Source organism: Strigops habroptila, chromosome Z (genome assembly GCF_004027225.2).
Source record: "Strigops habroptila isolate Jane chromosome Z, bStrHab1.2.pri, whole genome shotgun sequence".
In the NCBI taxonomy this organism is placed as follows: domain Eukaryota; kingdom Metazoa; phylum Chordata; class Aves; order Psittaciformes; family Psittacidae; genus Strigops; species Strigops habroptila.
The window spans coordinates 7,239,619-7,258,083 of NC_044302.2; the positions used below are offsets into that span (position 1 = coordinate 7,239,619).

Genomic DNA, 18,465 nt, shown 5'->3' on the forward strand with positions numbered 1-18,465 from the left:
GGCCCGGCCCCGGCCCCATCCCCCTCCCGGAGGACGGGGGGGGAGAGTGCGGGAGGGGAGGCTAAAGTAAATACAATTAGTTCTAAATGTATTAAATTAATTAGTACGGGCCACCAGTCCAAGTGCGGGGGGGCGAGCGCTTGCAAACTTGCAGGGCTTTCGCACCTCTTGGCAGGGGAAAGGGGAGGAATTGATGCCCCGTCCCCGTGAAAAAATCATCGGTAAGTGACGGCGGCGCGGAGCGGAGCGAGTGGCCGGCAGCCGGCACGGGGGAAGGCAAGGACCAGTCCGCAGCAGGTACCCGCGCCTGGCACAGCGGACCCCGTGCTGCCAGCAGCCCCGGAGGCAGAGCCGCGCTGCCGGGTCCCTGCAGGGTCCCCGCGCCCGGTGCTCCCCGGCGGAGGGAGCTCCCCCGCGGCCCCGGGTGCCCGCACCGTCCGCTCGGGCGGGGGCAGCTCCCGGGCACCGCACGCCGGGACAGGGCTCTTGCCCGAAAGCGCGCACGCAGCGCGGCGGCTGGGACCGAGCCGGCGCGATAGCGAAGCGGAGCTGCCCACTCCGCGGCCCCGTCCCGCACCCGCTTGCCCGGTGAGTGCGGCCGGCGGCGATGGGTAGGAAGGGGTTAAGGCGCTCCCCAGCTGACAGTCAGCTGATGGGGCCCTGATTGACAGCTCCGAAAAGTTTCCTTGTTTCTATACTATTATGCTAATGAGGGCCGGGAGGCGGCAGCCCATTGGCCCGGCGGCCGAGCCAATTTCCCATTTGACGTCAGGAGCGCTATAAAACTCAGCAATGCTTTTAAACTCTCCTGCTGGATGAAACCTTTAAAATATTTTTCATCTTCTTGCTGTAGCTTTGGGGTCGAGTGTTTTTGGGTTGTTTTCCCCCCCCTCTCTTCTTTTTAAACTGTTTTTGTTATTTTAGTTGCGATACCGACTTTGATTTTTGTGTTTCTTGTTTTCTTTTTTTTTTGTCTTCGCTTCTCTTTTCCTTCCTCCCTTTACCCGATGAACCTCTCTTCTCGCTCTGCACTTTGCATGAGAAAGCCCAGAGGAAAGGCACCATGAAGTGTTAAAAATAACAAAACAAACCAACAACAACAACAAATTTACTCGCAACACCACCAGCTAACACTTCCAGCTGCAGTCTGCAAACTGCAAAAAGAGAGAGGAGGCAGAGAAGGGAGGGAGAGAGGAGGAAAAGGAGGAAAAAAAAAAAAAAAAAAAAACCTTTATGCAAAAGGCGAATAGCAAGAGCCCCTCGCTCTGATGCATCAGCGGCAGCGGAGACTCTGCAAAGGATAACGCGGAGCGGGAGCGCCGGGGCGAATTGGAGCGGAGGCTGAGCGGGGCCGTGGCGAGAGGCAGAGGCAGGAGAGAGCGGAGCGGAGCTCGCCAAAAATCAAGCTGGCTCACCCGGTGGCAACTCAGAGCAGTCCCCTCGCTCCCGGAGCGCACCCTTTCTGGAGGACTCTCAGCAGCAAAAGGATGGCATCAGAACTGGCAATGAGCAGCTCCGACCTGCCCACCAGTCCCCTGGCCATGGAATATGTTAATGACTTCGATCTGATGAAGTTTGAAGTGAAAAAGGAGCCGGTGGAGACCGATCGCATTATCAGCCAGTGCGGCCGCTTGATCGCCGGGGGATCGCTCTCTTCCACCCCGATGAGCACGCCCTGCAGCTCGGTGCCCCCGTCCCCCAGCTTCTCGGCGCCCAGCCCCGGCTCCGGCACCGACCAGAAGACCCACCTTGAAGACTACTACTGGATGACGGGCTACCCGCAGCAGCTCAACCCGGAGGCGCTGGGCTTCAGCCCCGAGGACGCGGTGGAGGCGCTGATCAACAGCAGCCACCACCCGCTGCCCGGCGCCTTCGATGGCTATGCTAGAGGGCAGCAGCTGGCCGCGGCCGCCGGCGCCGGCGGCTCCGTGCCGGCCGAGGAGATGGGCTCGGCGGCCGCCGTGGTGTCGGCGGTGATCGCCGCGGCGGCGGCGCAGGGCGGCGCGCCCCACTACCACCACCACCACCACCACCCGCACCACGGCGGCGGCGGCGGCGGCGGCGGGCACCCCCACGCCGCGGCGCCGGGCAGCGCGCCGCCCTCCTCCGCCTCCTCGGCCGCTGGCTCCGGCGGCGGCGGCGGTGGCGGCGGCGGCGGCGCCGGGGGGCTGCACCACCCGCACCACGGCGGCGGCGGCGGCGGCGGCCTCCACTTCGACGACCGCTTCTCCGACGAGCAGCTGGTGACCATGTCGGTGCGGGAGCTGAACCGGCAGCTGCGAGGCGTCAGCAAGGAAGAGGTGATCCGGCTGAAGCAGAAGAGGAGGACCCTCAAAAACAGGGGCTATGCCCAGTCCTGCCGCTTCAAGAGGGTCCAGCAGCGGCACGTCCTGGAGTCGGAGAAGAACCAGCTGCTGCAGCAAGTGGAGCACCTAAAGCAGGAGATCTCCAGGCTGGTCCGGGAGAGGGACGCCTACAAGGAAAAGTACGAGAAGCTGGTCAGCAATGGCTTCAGAGAAAACGGATCCAGCAGTGACAACCCTTCCTCTCCAGAGTTTTTCATGTGAGTGCCCACAGCCTTGCCACCTTAACTAAAAGTTCTCCGTGTGAGTTGTTGTTGGGGGCTTTGCTAGAGCGACAACCCGGCTTGCCACCTTGTATTACCTTTTTTTAAAAAACAAAACTCAAAACAATTTTAAAACAAAGTTGTGGTTTTTTGGGTTGGTTATTTTCTTTATTTTTTTCTTTCCTTTTTTTTTTTTTTTTCTTTTTAAGGTGGGCTGGCTCCGTGTTGGCCAACCTCAAGTTCTACATGAGTTTCTTTTCTGTTTATTATTTTTTATTATTTTTATGGGGGCTTGCTGTTGTATTTCCTTTTCTTTTTTTAAATTTAAAAGATCCAACTCGCCACCAACTCAGTTCTTCTTATGAAGCTTGCTCTTCTTTGAAACCTGCCATCCACATTATATATATGCATATTTTTAAGTTCATGAGGGTTTTTTTTCTTTTGAGCTTGCTGTGTCCAAAAAAAAGTCAGATTTCTTTTTTTTTTTTTTTGCCATCCTGAGTTCTTCATATGAGATTTGAGCTTTGCAAAAAGAAAAATAATATAAAAAAATAAAAAAAAAATCAAAACAAAAACAAAAAAATACAAAAACAATGTGAAATTTTTAGACTCCAGCTTGCTGAGTTCCATCAGTTTTTAGTGTTGTTGTGCAAAACTAGAGATATGCCTAGATCAACCTGCCAAAATCAAGCCTGCATCAACCTTCGGTGTGTTCATGTGAGTTTTGGCCTTAATCAGCCAAATGTGAGACTGTAGTCTGCCATTAGAATCCCATACTCATCTCATGCATTACCCTTGCTATTTTGTCTTAGCAACAATGAACTATAACTGTTCCAAAAGACTATGAAAAAGAGACATTATATTAATAAAAAACCCTGCATGCTGGTCATGTATGGTATAATTATTTTTTTTTTTTCTTTTGCTTGGAAGTGGACTTTTGGAGACTATTATGGCATGGCATTCATCCTTTTGTTTTATTGCCTCATCACTTTTTTGGGTTGAAAGCAAAAAAGTGCAACCTTTGATCTTCCTCCTCCTCTTCCTCCCCATTAAAGTTTGCATCTGCTCTAAAACTGCTTTGAGTTACTCAAAACTTCAGACTTCCTTTTAAATGCACTGAAGCATTCCCTCTCAAAAAACCTGCCAGAATGGATTTTGATAACGTGATGTGGCAAAAAAAAAAAAAAAAAAAAAAAAAAAAAAAAATAGAAAAAAGAAAAAAAAAAAGAAAAAAAAATCGCAACAAGAACTTTCTTTGAAAAGACGTTTGAAAACAAAATTCACGTCTTGCTTGGGGGATTGATATTGAAACCATGCTGTTGACTAAAACAGTCTAAGAATTAATTTTAAGTGATCTGCCCCATTATTATTTTTTTTCCTTTTGCATTTGGTCATTGTCAAATGTGGAATGCTCTGGGTTCCTAGTATATATAATTTAATTCTAGTTTCTGTCATCTGTTAGCCCAGTTAAAATGTATGCTACAGATAAAGGAATGTTATAGATAAATTCGAAAGAGTTAGGTCTGTTTAGATGTAGATTTTTTTTTTTAAGATTGATGCACTAAATTGTTTACTGTCGTGATGTAAAGGGGGGTAGAATTTGCAATGGGACTGTTTTAAAAAGTAGTTTATGCAGCATGTGCTTGCAACTTAAATATAAGTTGGGTATATGTAGTCCTTGCTATACCACTGACTGTATTTGAAAACCAAAGTATTAAAAGGGGAAGGCACCTCTGTTTATATCTACAGAGGTATTTTACATTAAAAATGTATAGGTTGTTTTTGGTTTTTGTTTTGTTGTTTGTTGTTTTGTTTGGTTTTGTTGTTTTTTTTTTCAAAATTGAAGTATTGGGGACTGAATTGCACTAAGATATAATCTGCAAAAATATAATACAAAAACAACAAAAAAAATTACAAACCTGTTTAGAACGCTAATACAGTTTATGCAGTTATAAAGATGGCATTACTGCACAGTTTTAAAATGATGCAGATTTTTTTACAGTTGTATTGTGGTGCAGAACTGGATTTTCTGTAACTTCAAAAAATTCCACAGTTTTAAAGGCAATAATCAGTAAATTTTATTTTCAGGGACTGATATCCTGTCTTTAAAAAAAAAAAAACAAATGGAAAGTAAATCTTACCACAATAAATATAAAAAAATCTTGTCAGTTACTTTTTCTTTTACATATTTTGCTGTGCAAAATTGTTTTATATCTTGAGTTACTAACTAACCACGTGTGATGTTCCTATGTGCTTTTCTTTCATTTTCGACTCTATGGTTATATCAAAAGAGAGAATAATCTACAATAATAAACTGCATTTTTTTGATTCCGTACTCAGTTTCTTAGTGTGTAGTTCAAAGTTCAATAACTCTCAGAGCAGTACTTCAACGTACTGCCTGGTGAAGGGGTGATGCTGGCACAAGAGCTGGACTCAATATTCAGGAGGGCAGAAGGGAGAGGATAGCTTTGTGTGAAACGGAAAGCTGTCACCCGCTAGAAATCAAGTTATCTTTCAGGTAGATGAAAAACTTGAGCTTTCAGGTGCTGCTTCTGACTTCTCAGTATTGCAGTGAGCTCAGTTTCAGTGACTCAGATCATCCCACCGGGTTTTAGATGATCTCAAAGGGGAGGTCTGCTTAAAAACCTGATGACATGATATGGCCCTGTATTTTGATTGTTTTATGATGGAGTGAAGTGAAAGGGAAGACTTCACATCCTCTTATCATCTGATCTAAGCATGCCTGTCTCTAGTAAGAGATGACACCGCATCAGGCTTGGCTTGTCACAGAGCCACTTAATGCTAGATCGAAAGATTTCTTGCCATTTGGGTCCATACTGCCTCCTTTTTTTCTTTCCTTTGCTTTCCCCCCACCTTCTTTCATTTGTCCTGTGGTTTTCTCTTTCCCTCCAGCCCCCCTTTTTTTTTTGCTACAGGCCTTAGAAAGCCGAGGGCGAGCTGAGGAGCAGAGAGGAAAAAAAATGCAAAAGACTTCCTCCAACTTTTGAGAGTTATTTGTTCTAGACAATCAATCCCCAAAGGTTAATGTGCTAGAAACATTCAGGTCTCCAAGCCCCTCTTCACTACATTTGTCAAAGGGCGTTTTGACTTCGAAAGGCTCCTCAAACCCTCAACCCGATAAAGCCACCTTCCCCGAGAGCCTCCAGTGTCCGTTCACAGAGTCCTCTCCCCCTCTTTGAAGTGAGAAGTGGAGGCCCCTCCGAAGGATGCTCCAGCCCCTCCAGGATCGGGGTTTTATCTCCAGACCCAGGTTTATAAAGCCAGCAGGTGTTTATTCCTTTATGTTTCCCTTCCCCACTGTTGGTGCAGCTGTAAGGTCGTCCCTCCTGGGTGCTCATGGCACTGGGAGGCGAGGACCTGTTGCCATTCCTCTGCCCAGCCGGTCCAGCCCCTGCCTTGGACCCCATCCTCCTCTGACTGCCAAGGTCTGGATGTGGCCCCGAGTCCCCCCGTGGTGCCTGTACCCCCAAGAGCCGGCATCTGTGGGCACTGGGTGCTGGTGGAGGTCAGCCTGCTCCTGCTGAGGTCCCTCTGGAGGGGATGGACACCCAGCCCTGCCGTGGGTGACAGACGTGGTCCCCAATGCCAATGCTGTGCCTCACCCCTCCCCAGCGCCGGGGCACCAACCTGCCCTTTGGCATCTGACCTGCTGTTGCACCAGGGTTTGAGTAATGGTTCAAGCTCCAGATTCTGGTTAATTCAAGTTCCATTTTCTGGTTAATGTGTAATCTGTGGGTAAACTGGTTGCCATTGGCCGAGCAGAGAATTATCTCCTCTCATAAAGACAGGTCTGCTTTTTATTTCTTCTTCCACCTCCCATTCCCTGGCCGAGCCTTTACTGATGCCCAGTTTTTTTCACAGGGGTTTGCTTACAGGCTTTGCCGACAGCTCCCGAAGGAGCCCTGCTGTAGGGAAGGGAAAGAATGAGGCCTCTCCTTGGGGAAGCCCCTGCCAAGGGAGTGTGGAGCCTCAAGCACCCAAAGCAGGACCCACTTCTGGTCCAGCCTCATGCCTGCACCCCTCTGCTGCTCCAGGTTTCCTCTCAGGTGAAGTAAGGATCAGGCGCTAGGAATTAGTAGTAGCGCAGAACGAGGGGAGCACTGCTGCCTCCCTGGAGTATCTTCTTTCTCAGAGGGGAAAAAAAGCCTCACCCTGTTTGAACAGCGATAAGAGAAATCCTTCCTAGAAATAGGCTGAGTGCAGAAGGGAAAATTCCCATCACACACCCAACCTGAGAGGGAAATAAGTCTCTCTCCCAGTTTGGCATCATTACGACACATTGCAATCTTTCTTTGCAAATAAAAGAGAATACAGCCTTCCTTAGGCTGCACTTGAATTTGAGCCTGAAACACGCCAACCGCCCAACTGAAGGGGGTTAAAAATAGATGCACGTTTTAATGTTCACTAAAGCGAAGGGAGTGTTGGGGTTCTCTATATGAATCATGGCAGAGGAGTGCCCACCTTTGCCGCAGGACTGCTTGCTGGGGACTAATTGGAACCGCTCTGCTCTGAATAACCTACATTCATTAATCACCCCTTGCTTGACTCTGCCCTCAATCCTGCTCCCACTGAGCTTGGAGGTACGCTCCCCGGGGATTTCAAAGGGGAGCAGGATCCCGCTGCTCTCCTGCAGGTACCTCACCAGCTAAAGCAGAAGGAACACCGCCCGAGCTGGGCAATCGTGTGTCAAAAGGCATGTGTGGTCTTAATCTACCCATCACTAACAACATCCTATTTCTTCCATACCCCTATAGTGCTTTCCCATTTATTAACTACATTACAAAGAACTTTCATGTGACCGGTGCCGGGAGATGCATGCACGGAGAGTGGCCCTTTGCTGGCTGGGAAATGGTGTGTGCACTGCAGCTCAGCCCTCTCTTTCCTCCCCATCCCACCTCACCCTTAAGCCTTTTTTTCATTTCCCACCCCTAAAATGAAACATAACCCAATGCCAGACCTCCAGGCTTCTACTGAGCGGAGTCCAAGAGTATTTTTATGTTTGTGCTGCCGCATTTTCCCTCCTCGAGAATTGTCATCCTGGGCCACATCCTAAAGAAAACAGGGGAGAAGGGAGGGAAATATCCCGGTCACACCAGTGTATATTTATTTCTTGGACAGTTTCTCACCACCGCTGTGCAGGCGCTGTGCGAGAAGTGCCCGTTTGCAAACGGAGTGCCGAGAGCTTCTATTTATTAGAAAGTCTTCTTCATCCTTTTAAAACAAAACCGCCTGTGCTGAATCAAAATGCCACTTGAAAACTACCCCCACGCGAAACATGGCAGTAAATTTTCAGTTTAAAACATGAACTTTCCCAGCTTATTTTTTTTTTCCTTTCCCCCTCCTGAAAGCTTTTGCGCAGCTGTTTCCTCCCCCTCCCTCTGCATAGTGTGTAGGAAGTTCTTGATCTAGAATCATTCATAATTTTAATACCAATTTCTATTTGACATAATATACTAATATCAGATAGAGAGTGTAGCTGCTTCCTGGATTTAGGGAGGAAATGATGCATATATCAGAATTATCTGCTCAGATGCCAGAACTACATTGGTGTCATTTCAGCATATGCTGCATTGAAAGGAAATCCTCTATATTTATTACTCCGATCATCAGAGGAGCTAAATGGACCCACTGTTTCTGACACCTGTTCAGATGGCTGAATTTAAAATTTCATGCAGGGGAAAAAAAAAAAACCCAATCCTACCATACTTCAGTGTTAGGAGTTAAGATTTTTTAATAAACTTTATTCCTTCCCTCTTTCCAAATCGCTGTGTTGTGAGCGGCTGCCACAAGGCTTGGGCATTCCAGGGGTAGCTATGGAGAATGGGATAGATTTTGTTTGCTCAGCCGGGACAAAAACCCAGTCCTGCTTGTACACACATACACACTCAAGCTGTCTGTAGTCAAATGCTTCACATATCTGTTTGAAGTGCAGGTCTCGGTATGAATAACACGAGGTAGCACACCCCAGGACGTGGCAGAGGTGAGTGGCTGTGGAGAGAATTTGCCTTTTTGGGGGAGAGCTGAGCACTCAACCACTTCACACTTCTTATGGCTCCTCTAATGAATTTTTCGGGCACAGCAGATACAAATTAATAGATTAAAATACTGTACACTCTTGCTGCATCTAATTCTTGACTGCCTGAAATTGTGGGGGAGGACCGAGAATAACATTTGTCACTCTCTGAGGGCTGAGTGCATTCAGATTTGTGAGCTCAAAGCCAACACGATGCAAAAATAGTCCAGGATGTGACTTAACTTTTCAAGTGAGAAGCAAAAGGCCAGGGATCGGAGAGGCTGTAGCCGGGTATAACGGGAAATAGGCAGCTCTAGCCCCGGCTATCTACCACCGTATCAGGTTGACCTGGCACAGTGTGATAACATCTCGGAGCCCTCGATGCAAGCTGCCTGTATCTAACTGCTCTCTGAAATGATAATTTTCTTTTGCTGTTGCTGTACCCACTGTTCTCACCCCCAAAGTCTGGCTTTTACACCCGTGCCACTTCCGCAGCAGCAAAATTTGCAGGCCTTTAGCTGTGGTGCAGTGAGTTTCGGGGATGGAGATTGCCCTGCCTCTCCCCTTGCTTGGTTTGAAGCCCTGTGGACTTTGTGGCATGATTTCCTTTGTTTTAGTTTATTTTTATATATATGTTTTTCATGCATGTCTATAAGACATCTTGCATGGAGGGAAATCAAAACCAGAGCAGAAGTTTGCTGGAAGTGGTGTTTCTGCACCACGCATTAGAAAAAACACCCAGCGAACAACAAATCAAGCAGTGTCTTCAAGTTTCCAGCGGGGGTAGGGAATGGAGTGTCCCTGGTAGCTGCTCTCAATTGTTAATTCATAAAGAAGCACAGTCCTGAAAAACACTCTCAGCAGCTTGTCCCCCGTTAAGCAGAAATGTCAATGGCTGCGCACGGAGGCGTTAAGGCTCAACAACCTGTGTCAGCGGGGCATCTCCCTGCCCTTCGTCCCTTGGTTTTCGGTGTGAAACTCGGGTGTCCCCGAAGGCTGCAGGGGGTCGGGGTGCGCGGGGACACACATTGGCCTCCCCTCCTGCCTCGGCCGGCGGCGAGCCGCACGTTTTGGGAGGGTTCTGGCACGAATTTTAAACCCCCTCTTCCACGAACGTGGTAATAACACGGGACGGGCAGGGGTCTAGAACAGTGTAACCGCCCGCTATTCCCACAGCGAGCAGCGCTCCGCGGGCAGCCGGGACAGCTCCAGTGCCCGTAGCGGGACGGGGGTGGGCGGGCACGGACCTCCCCCATCCCCAGTACAGCCCTACGGGCGAAGGAGCTCACACACACATACACACACATACGGTGGGGCTGCCCCGGGGCCCCACCGCGGCCGGGTACGGCAGGGAAGGACCGGGACCCGGACCTGGACCCGGACCCGGACCCGGGCGGGGAAGGGGAAGGGGAATGGTGAGGGCAGCATCCTTTGTTCGTGTGTTTGCTTGTTTGTTTGTTTGTTCTAAATTCAATACCTTGAACAAAAGGGAAGTCTATGCGTAAGTAAGGGATCCATCTCTGCATCCAAAGCTTAGCTCCCGTGTGTCACCCAGGCAGCTTCATCTGGCTGACCGTCCCCTAGGTATGTTCCTAGAGCACTTCCCTGTGATTTTATTCACAATCTCTTCTCTCCTCTCTTCCTATTTTCCTCTTTTTTTCCCTTTTTCTCTCCCCACTCTTCTTTTTTTTTTTTTTTTTCCTCCCCGTTTCTTTCCTTTTCTTTTTCCTTCACTTTTTCTTTTCACCTGTGCTCACATGGAGACCAGTTTAAACCCCACCTCATTCAAAGGGAGCTTTTTTAATGACATTTTGGATCAGGTCCTGGGATCTCTGCAGGGAGCAAGATGAGGGGTGGGCAGGAGTTACATTTCATGGCTTTTAAGGAATCTGAAGTACAGAGAGCAGCGCTTTCCGAGGCTCTTTCCCGAGTCTATGTGGATGTATCTCAGAATGTGTATGCGATTAAGCTTAAAGCCCTTTTCTATAAGAAAGCAGGCAGATTCACTTCCCTGCAGCCTGAACTTCTCACTTCTCCAATTTTGAAACAAAAGTGCTTTCCAAGGCCTTGACAGTGAGCTGTCATGATGCTAAAGGGGATGGGGACAGAATCAGTTTTATTTGTGGTAGCAGCTTCTAAAGCTGTGGCGCTCTCCGCTGCAAACAGCCCTTGCTCCCTGAAGCACTTGGAGCTTAGAGCACAAAAGTGAACCAAACAAGACCTGGTATTTTTTTCTCCTCTCCCCTCCGCCCAACTTAACTGCCTCCAAATTCCCTGATGAAAGCATTTTAGTATGTAGGAAGAGCTGCTGGAGCCTGCAATGCGATTCAGTGTTTTGTGGTGTGGGATGAACAGATTTTCCTTTCTGTAGGGTTTCCTCCTGCAAAGTCATTGTAGAGGAGGGAATACGGTAAGATTAAATCTGGTTAAAATACTATATTCATGTCACACCAGATACAGTCTCCAGACTGTGCACAGTCTTTCAGCTTCCTTTATTGTGAAATTCTTTTAAAATAGCACAGTATAGAGTAGAAAACTTACTCAAGTAAAACTCTTCTTGCACCAACTCTGTCGCATAAAATGAAGGAAAGTGATCAGCCTTCTTAAATTAATAAATCTGTTTAGTGTCTCTGGCTGCCTTCATGCTGTCTTACTTCCTTTGACTCTTTTGTTGATAATAAACTGATAGTTAAATAAAGCTGCTAAATGAATCAATGTGCCTCGCTGGTGAAAGTGGGTCGGTGCCATCCTGCTAAAGGTCTCCTATGATGTAGCTGAATGGTTGTGGTTTTAGAGCAGAGGTGGCCACAGCAAAGGCTGAGACAGCTAAACGCAGGCTGACCACATTGCTTTCTGGATGCTTTTCAGGTGTGAGGCTTGAATACCTATTCCTCTCAGCCCCATGCATTAATAACAGGATGGATTCACTGATTGGCATGAAAGCAGAGGTCGTCTTGAGGAAAATGACACCAAAGGTCTACGGGAGTCATTTGCTTTAAGAGATCCTGGGCTGTGTGCCAAGTATTGCATTTAAGGAAGCACCATCCCCCTTTTTATTAAAAAAAAAGGGGGGAGGGGGGAACCAAAACAAAAAAAGGAACTGTGATTTCAGCAGCGTGATGCAGGGACTGTTTCAATGTGCCTGTCCCACCTTTGGGTGGGATGAGGGAAGAGGTCATTCAGCTGGCACCAAACATGCAGCGGACTTCTGTTTTCAAAGCTGATCTGGAACCAAAATGCCAAAAAAGTGCCTATAGTTCGTCTTGGTTTTTTTTCTTAAACTCAAACCGATCAGACTTGTGGTTTATCCTTACTCTGATTATGCTGTACGGTTACAATAAATGGATGGAGCTGAAGCATTCCTGCAGGCGGCTTCTAGAAAATATGTGTACGATGTGCTTGTGTATGTACACTCAGGGAGAGGAAGTTAACTAAAGGGGACACAACAAAATATCCGTATTTAGGAAATGTGGATTGACTCATTGACTTATCTCACTTATTGTACAAAGATCCACTCTATGTTGATTCTTTTGTTTTAAATTAGATTTTAAATATGTGTTGACAGGATGAATTTGTACAGTGTGAGTAACTGCAGGGAGAAATGACAGCTCTGCTTTTGTTATTAAACTACTGTCTGGAAAATAATGGAGTGTGTACAAAAATTGATTATTATTTTGCCAATTACATTAGTGCATTTAATAACAATCATTAAGAGAGAAGTGCAGGAAGGTAGCCTTCAAGTCCTACAAGCTGATATTCACTGGTGAGGCAAAAATATGTGGTTTTAAGGTAATTTGTCAGTAGGAGTCTCCTGTTATTAATGTGAAGTAAAGACTAGATGTGTGAGCTAGAAATGTTTCCCTTCAAACTGTGTTAATTTCCCCTTCACTCACTCACAGCCAGTGAACAGTACAAGAGACTTTCTAAATTTAATTTAGGATTTGAACATAAAAAGTCCTATTCTGTACCATAGTGGCATGACAGGCATGTTTTACGATGTTAAAAATTCCTTCTAATAATGGTTTATTTTTAATATATTTACTAAATTAGGTACCCGAGAGAATCATCTACAACGGTGATGTGAAAATCCTGTTACCTGAGATCAAAATAAAAAAAAGGTATGTTTTCATTTTCATTAGCAGTTTGACATATTTCAGCAGGGGCAGTAATTTCACTGCTTTGTTTTCTGCTGCTAAGACAGTGCTTTTTGGTCCAGCCCTTGGGAGCCGGTGACAGTCAGTGGTGCAGTTTCTTGGGCTTTCAGATGAGGCTGACTTTCAGGTGCCTACAAGAACCATTTGTAATGATGGGGCTTTGTACTTTTGTCAGCCAGGCAGCTCTCCCGTGTCCCGCAACTCACATATAATCCTTTGCAAATGTTTTCTTTCTTTTCCTTCAAATGCTAGTGTTCAGACTTTGGCTACGGGGATTAAGGATGGGTCTTCTGAAGATCTCCCTCAGATCTTGATGAAAATCATGAGTCTGTGTTAGGCGCCTTCTGTACTTATAAATTACAGTAGAGTTTAATTCGCAGCACTACGTTCCTCTGTAAATTCGTGTTCATTCAGTCTGTCAACATTGACTAAAAAATACTCCGCTAACGAAAATATGGGAATTAAAACTTTCAGTCCCTTCCGCTGCTAGGCTCAAAAGAGGCACTTTATTTTTATGATGGAATCTGATTTTTATTGACTTTGACAATAAAAAAATACTAAGTGGCTTAAATGAGCACCAAGGTTGTAATGACAGATTCCTATGTGAATTTTTTTTTTTAAACCTCCTATTATTGTTAAGGACACAGGCTGCCCTACAGCCTACCGCACTTTGATCAGCAGTTATGTGCTATTAGAAAACAATTGAATTATATTAGCTCATGGAATTAGGCTTGTTTTATTCTTTATTATTTGTTATTTTATATTATTTAAAATTTGAGTGAGGATCAGGAGGATGTAATTGGTGCTTTACACTCTATGTCATATAGCACCAAGAGAAGTTCTTGTTGGTGTTTAGGCTGCGGCAATAGGTTTCTCAAGAAGCACCAGAAGAGGTTAATTTTGATCCTGATGCTCCTCTCACTCTCCTGAGGAATACCTGGATAGGGTTTTGCCTGCAAAGCATTTTTGTTTCTGTGTTTCACCACTGTAAATGAGAGGGAAACCAGACCACTTGGGGTTTTTTTGTGAGACCTGAAAGTGCAGTATGCTTTTTGAAAGAACAGAGTCGTGATTCAGCTGAAGTAAATACATCAAGTACGTATCTTTGTTGCAAAGGTGCAGCACATGTTCCATCACCTTGTTCCTAGTGTAACGGTTCTAATGTCAATAATCCCATAGGAAAACTTTTGTGGTTCCTGTAATTTATAGATGTGACTATTAGATTTGTATAAATAAGTGATATACATTCTTGTTATCCATATAATAATTGTTATACATATATGTTATCAATATATATATCTCCATATAAAAGCAAAAGCTTTTTCCATGATGGACTCTTGTGATCTCAAGACTTGCTTAGCCTACTGCTCTCCGGGACAATTCCTTGTGCCTTCCTTACAATATTTTGTGGCTACATTTTCACATATTATAGAAAAAAGCGAAATCTGTTACTTTTAAGCAAATAGCTCTTGGGTCTCAGAAGAGTTAATGAACTTTTATGGCAAGTTCAGACAGTTCTGACCCCTATGGTAATATTTTATCTAAGGTTACTGTTGGGAGAGAAATCAAATTTCAGCTGTGAACATGATTGACAGGTGAAAGCAAGAGAGAGAAAGACATCTGGTCAGATGGGGAATTTGGGAAGGAGAAGGACAATTCAGGGAAGTGTCGCTGTGATATTAGGAATAATACGCTTAGATATGAAAACTCCAATTCTCCACGCTGTCGGGAGGAGCGATTACTTGATATTCACGGAGGTGGTTCGATTGGGGTAATTTAAGACTGTACATCTATAATAGTGGACAGTAGTGTCCGTGGTTTAACTTACTAACTTGACTTCTTTGAAGGAATTACGTTATTTCTGGCATACTTTTAGCGTTTCAAAGCAATTAATTTTATGAGTGTGACTGGAATATTCGGTGGTTGCTGGTTAAGGGGTGCTCACCGTAAGGTCCCTCATGGGTCAGACAGCAGCAGGGTTTGTGGGGGTCACTCGGTGGTGTTGCTCCATGTCCCCAAGCGTGGGGGGGTGATGGGAGATTTCAAAGCATGCACTGCAGGGTGAAATTTGTGTTTATGATATATGGTGTTATGCTGATTACAAAATTAGTTGCTATCCCATAAAATCCCACCAAGGGTACATTGTGGTATTTTACAAGGCAACTGCTATTTTCCAATCTTTTTTTTTTCTTTTTTTTGCATATTCCATCTCCTAGCAGCTCCGGCAAACATCCTTCACAGTGCATATATAACCCCGACATGTTTTATCCTACTTCAGTGTATTTTGTTTGCAGAAGAGCTTTTCCATCCTCCAACATTGTGGAACAAACAGGATCAAAATATCCCTCTAATTATTTCCTGATCAGCGTGATGATGTTGGAAAGTAGAATTCGCTTCTAACGTAAACAAAGTTGTAGCCAGAATTTCTCTTAAAAATGAAGTGTGAGAAAAAATCTGTTGTTTTATATCCCTGTGTGTAACACTTAATGTTTCAGTGTTCAAAGAGGCTCTGAAGGACTGCTGTAGAGCTCCAAGGGCAGGATGTGGCAGTGAGGGACCGTGGGATCTAAACTGCATCCTACCTACATCTCAGGTGAGAGGAGAGGTCCTGGGTGAGCTCCTGGCCCCACTGCAGGCTTTGGTAAAATCCCTATTGAATTACCACACTTTCACCACAATGGAATTGTCTACAAGGGAGGTTGTACGAATAAAAAGCAAGATCTGAACTCATATCACGGTAGCTGTGCTGTGAATTCCCTGGGTGGATGTGCTTATTCAGGAGTAAGGATGGATTTTCCTTCCACCACCCCCCCTCAATATAGCCTAAGCTGCTTTCAAAATAAAATAAATTAACCAGGAAAATCCACTCTTACTCTAGAGGAGGAGTGTCCACACAGGGAATGAATAGCACTGCAGTATAGTTTACTACCTAATTTCCCCATATGGATGAGCCCTAAAACTAAGGAGAGAATAAGAGGCAGTAAAGAACAGAAATATATTTTCTGTTCCTTTTCCAGTTTACCTCTAAGACCTTTCACACAGGGGAAATCATGGAACTCTTAAAGTATACATTTACTTACTTTTCACTGCTATTCCTGCATTCATACATGCATTTTTAAGAGAGATTTGTGTATTGTGCAAGGCCTTTTGCATCCTTATACTGTTCATGTGTATTTTTGATGTGCAGTCCAGTCAGACTGTTGTTCATGACATCATTTTTCTTTTCATGGCAATAGCCTGTGATGTTAAACCATCTAACTTCACTGTAAACTAGACCTTATTGCCTTAGTTTTATTCCTAGACCATATATCTGATAAACTTGAAAATTAAATCTAAGAACTGTAGACCCAGTCAAATTTCTTTGCATATGAGTGACTTATTTTTAACTTTCCGTTGTTGAATTAGCACTCCCTGTAAAAATGTCTTTATTTTCCGAAGCTGGTACGAAGATAACTCCCATGAAATATTATTGGCAAGTTTCCCTCTTCAGTCAATGGGAGCCTTGTATGTATTTTTCAAGCAGATGTGCTATATTAAGTCTAAACGAGTATCTTTTATTTCAAATGGGATGCAATATGTTATTCTTGGTTAAAAAGTTGATAGTAACCTCTCTCCCTTCCTTTCCTCTCCCCAAACATATTTTGTACAATTTACAGGTCATTTTACATAGGTTGAAAAAAGTGTTCTCAGGTACTTAAAAAAAGCACAACTTCACTATGTCTCAAACTCCTTTTTAACTCATTCCTATGAATTTGAAGTCTGAAAATATCTTGAGTCTTTAAGAGCAAAGAGAAAGTATATGCCTTATGTGACAGCTTTTACTCCCCTCAAATTCCCATCATAGTCAGTTTAAGAGTTTCCACTACGTTTAGAATAAGCTCTAAAGTATTTTCCAGTGATGTGGCTTTTGCTGTTGTTTAGTTCTAATAGAGGATTTTAAATTAAGTGCTAAAAAAAAAAAAAATATTTTTAACATCTCTTCTGGGTTTTCTAATTTGTGCCACTTACCAAATGATTCACACTGTACCAAAATACAGGAGATTGATGAGACAGGAGAAGTACTGATTTAACATCCCACATATAAAATTACTTCTCAGGCTTCCACATATAGTTCCGATGTTTAGAGAGTGAAGAAACAGGGAGTTGGGAGTTGCAGTCTGACTCACTTGTGAGACTTTGACCCAGTTATTTGATTCTAGATTCAGCAAAATACTGAAGCACTTTAAACTTGTTATCTGAGGTTTCTTCTAAAGGTCTGTTACTGTTGATCTCTTTATATCTCAGTTTACACAGTTATAAACCTAGATAATTAATTCTTACCTTCTAGGCTTTTGTGGGAGTTAAAAAAATAGCTGTAATGTTCCTTGAAGCCCTTTAATGAAAGCTGGTGTGTTGAAGTACTTGTCATTTACCTTATTTCATACCCGAGGAAGCAAAATCATTGGTGTTGCCCAAGTCCCATGCATCATTTCTGCCAGGATGAGCATTTAGTCCCCCGAGCACACCAGGCACCCAGATTGGGTGCTTTGGGAGCTGGTAATTTTCTGAGTTACACATAAGTTAGCTTTACCCTGATTTTGAATGAGTCAAATGTAAGCAAATCATGGCTCAGTTATGTGCCCCCTCTCTCTCTTAAACACAATGCATCCTTAATACGTCTGTGTACACACGCACATACAGAATAACTCTTGTGCACCTGCAAGACATGCAGAGGTCACACTGTCCTTGTAATTCCTCCCTTTTCTGCCATTACCTTTATTTCCCAAGGTTTGAGCCATTATCATTCAGCAGTTGTGCAGTGTTTCTTCTCTTCCATCCCCAAATTATTATTGTTTCCCTCCTACCTTCTACCCCTCCCAAGCCGTAATGGAGTCCTCAGCTGTAAATTTGCTAACCATAAAGATTTTTGCTTGAAATGTTTTGAAAATGCTCCGTGTGCGGGGAAAAAAAAAAGCCTATGAACAACACGCTGTGCCATGTTCAGCATTGCACTTCTACAGGAAAGATAATAAAGATATTAGCACTCATATAATTTCAGATAGGAAATGAAATCAGACATGAAAGAAACACTAGCTCCAGCTGTTGAGTGGGAATCAAACTAGCTATGGGAATTACAGGTATTGTCACCAGAGACAGCCTGACTTCTGAGAAATGACCTCAGGTGTAGAAGCTTGCTGTGGCCCCTTGCAGATATTAACACCTAATTAACAATCTGTGAGAGCATCCTACATCTTAATCACCAGTGAGGTGAGAATGACAATCACAAGGAGAAGAAGAAGCAAAATGGTAATTTTTCCTCTGCACACATCATCTAATAACCATGGTTATTCAGATGCAGCTAAATGCGATTTCCTTTTAGTCATTTCTGTCTATTGGAAGGCACAGCAAGTTCATTTGCTAGCAGGTAGGCAGCGGAGGTGAGAATTGAATTGATCTGAGATACTCTGAAAAATTGACCCTGAGGTCATTCCTAGTTTAAATTGGGAAGTAAGGCTGAGCTTATGTCTTCCTTTTCTTCTCTTCCCTCTCCCTACTCCCCCTATTTTTGTGTTTCCAGGCATGTTAGTTTGTACTGTGTAATTATTTAACCATACTCTGATGGTGGGGAACCTTGTTCTCTCAAAGTTAATCAAAATAAAGGGAGCTTTTGTTAGCAATGATAGGTAATTAAATAGCTGGCTTCGTGTTGTGCAGAGGCATTGTGCTGGGTT

General features: G+C 44.6%; 1 protein-coding gene across 1 annotated transcript in view; it reads left to right on the forward strand.

The window, feature by feature from the left end:
• The first annotated feature begins 788 nt into the window (after positions 1 to 788).
• The window catches only part of MAF (MAF bZIP transcription factor), a 195,437-nt gene continuing 177,760 nt past the window's right edge, over positions 789 to 18,465 (forward strand). Inside the window, exons 1-2 of the mRNA XM_030471284.1 lie at positions 789 to 2,563; positions 12,651 to 12,718. Of these exons, the coding sequence (XP_030327144.1) occupies positions 1,488 to 2,563; positions 12,651 to 12,684 (1,110 nt within the window). The 5' untranslated portion in view covers positions 789 to 1,487 and the 3' untranslated portion in view covers positions 12,685 to 12,718. The remainder of the gene's footprint in view (positions 2,564 to 12,650; positions 12,719 to 18,465) is intronic.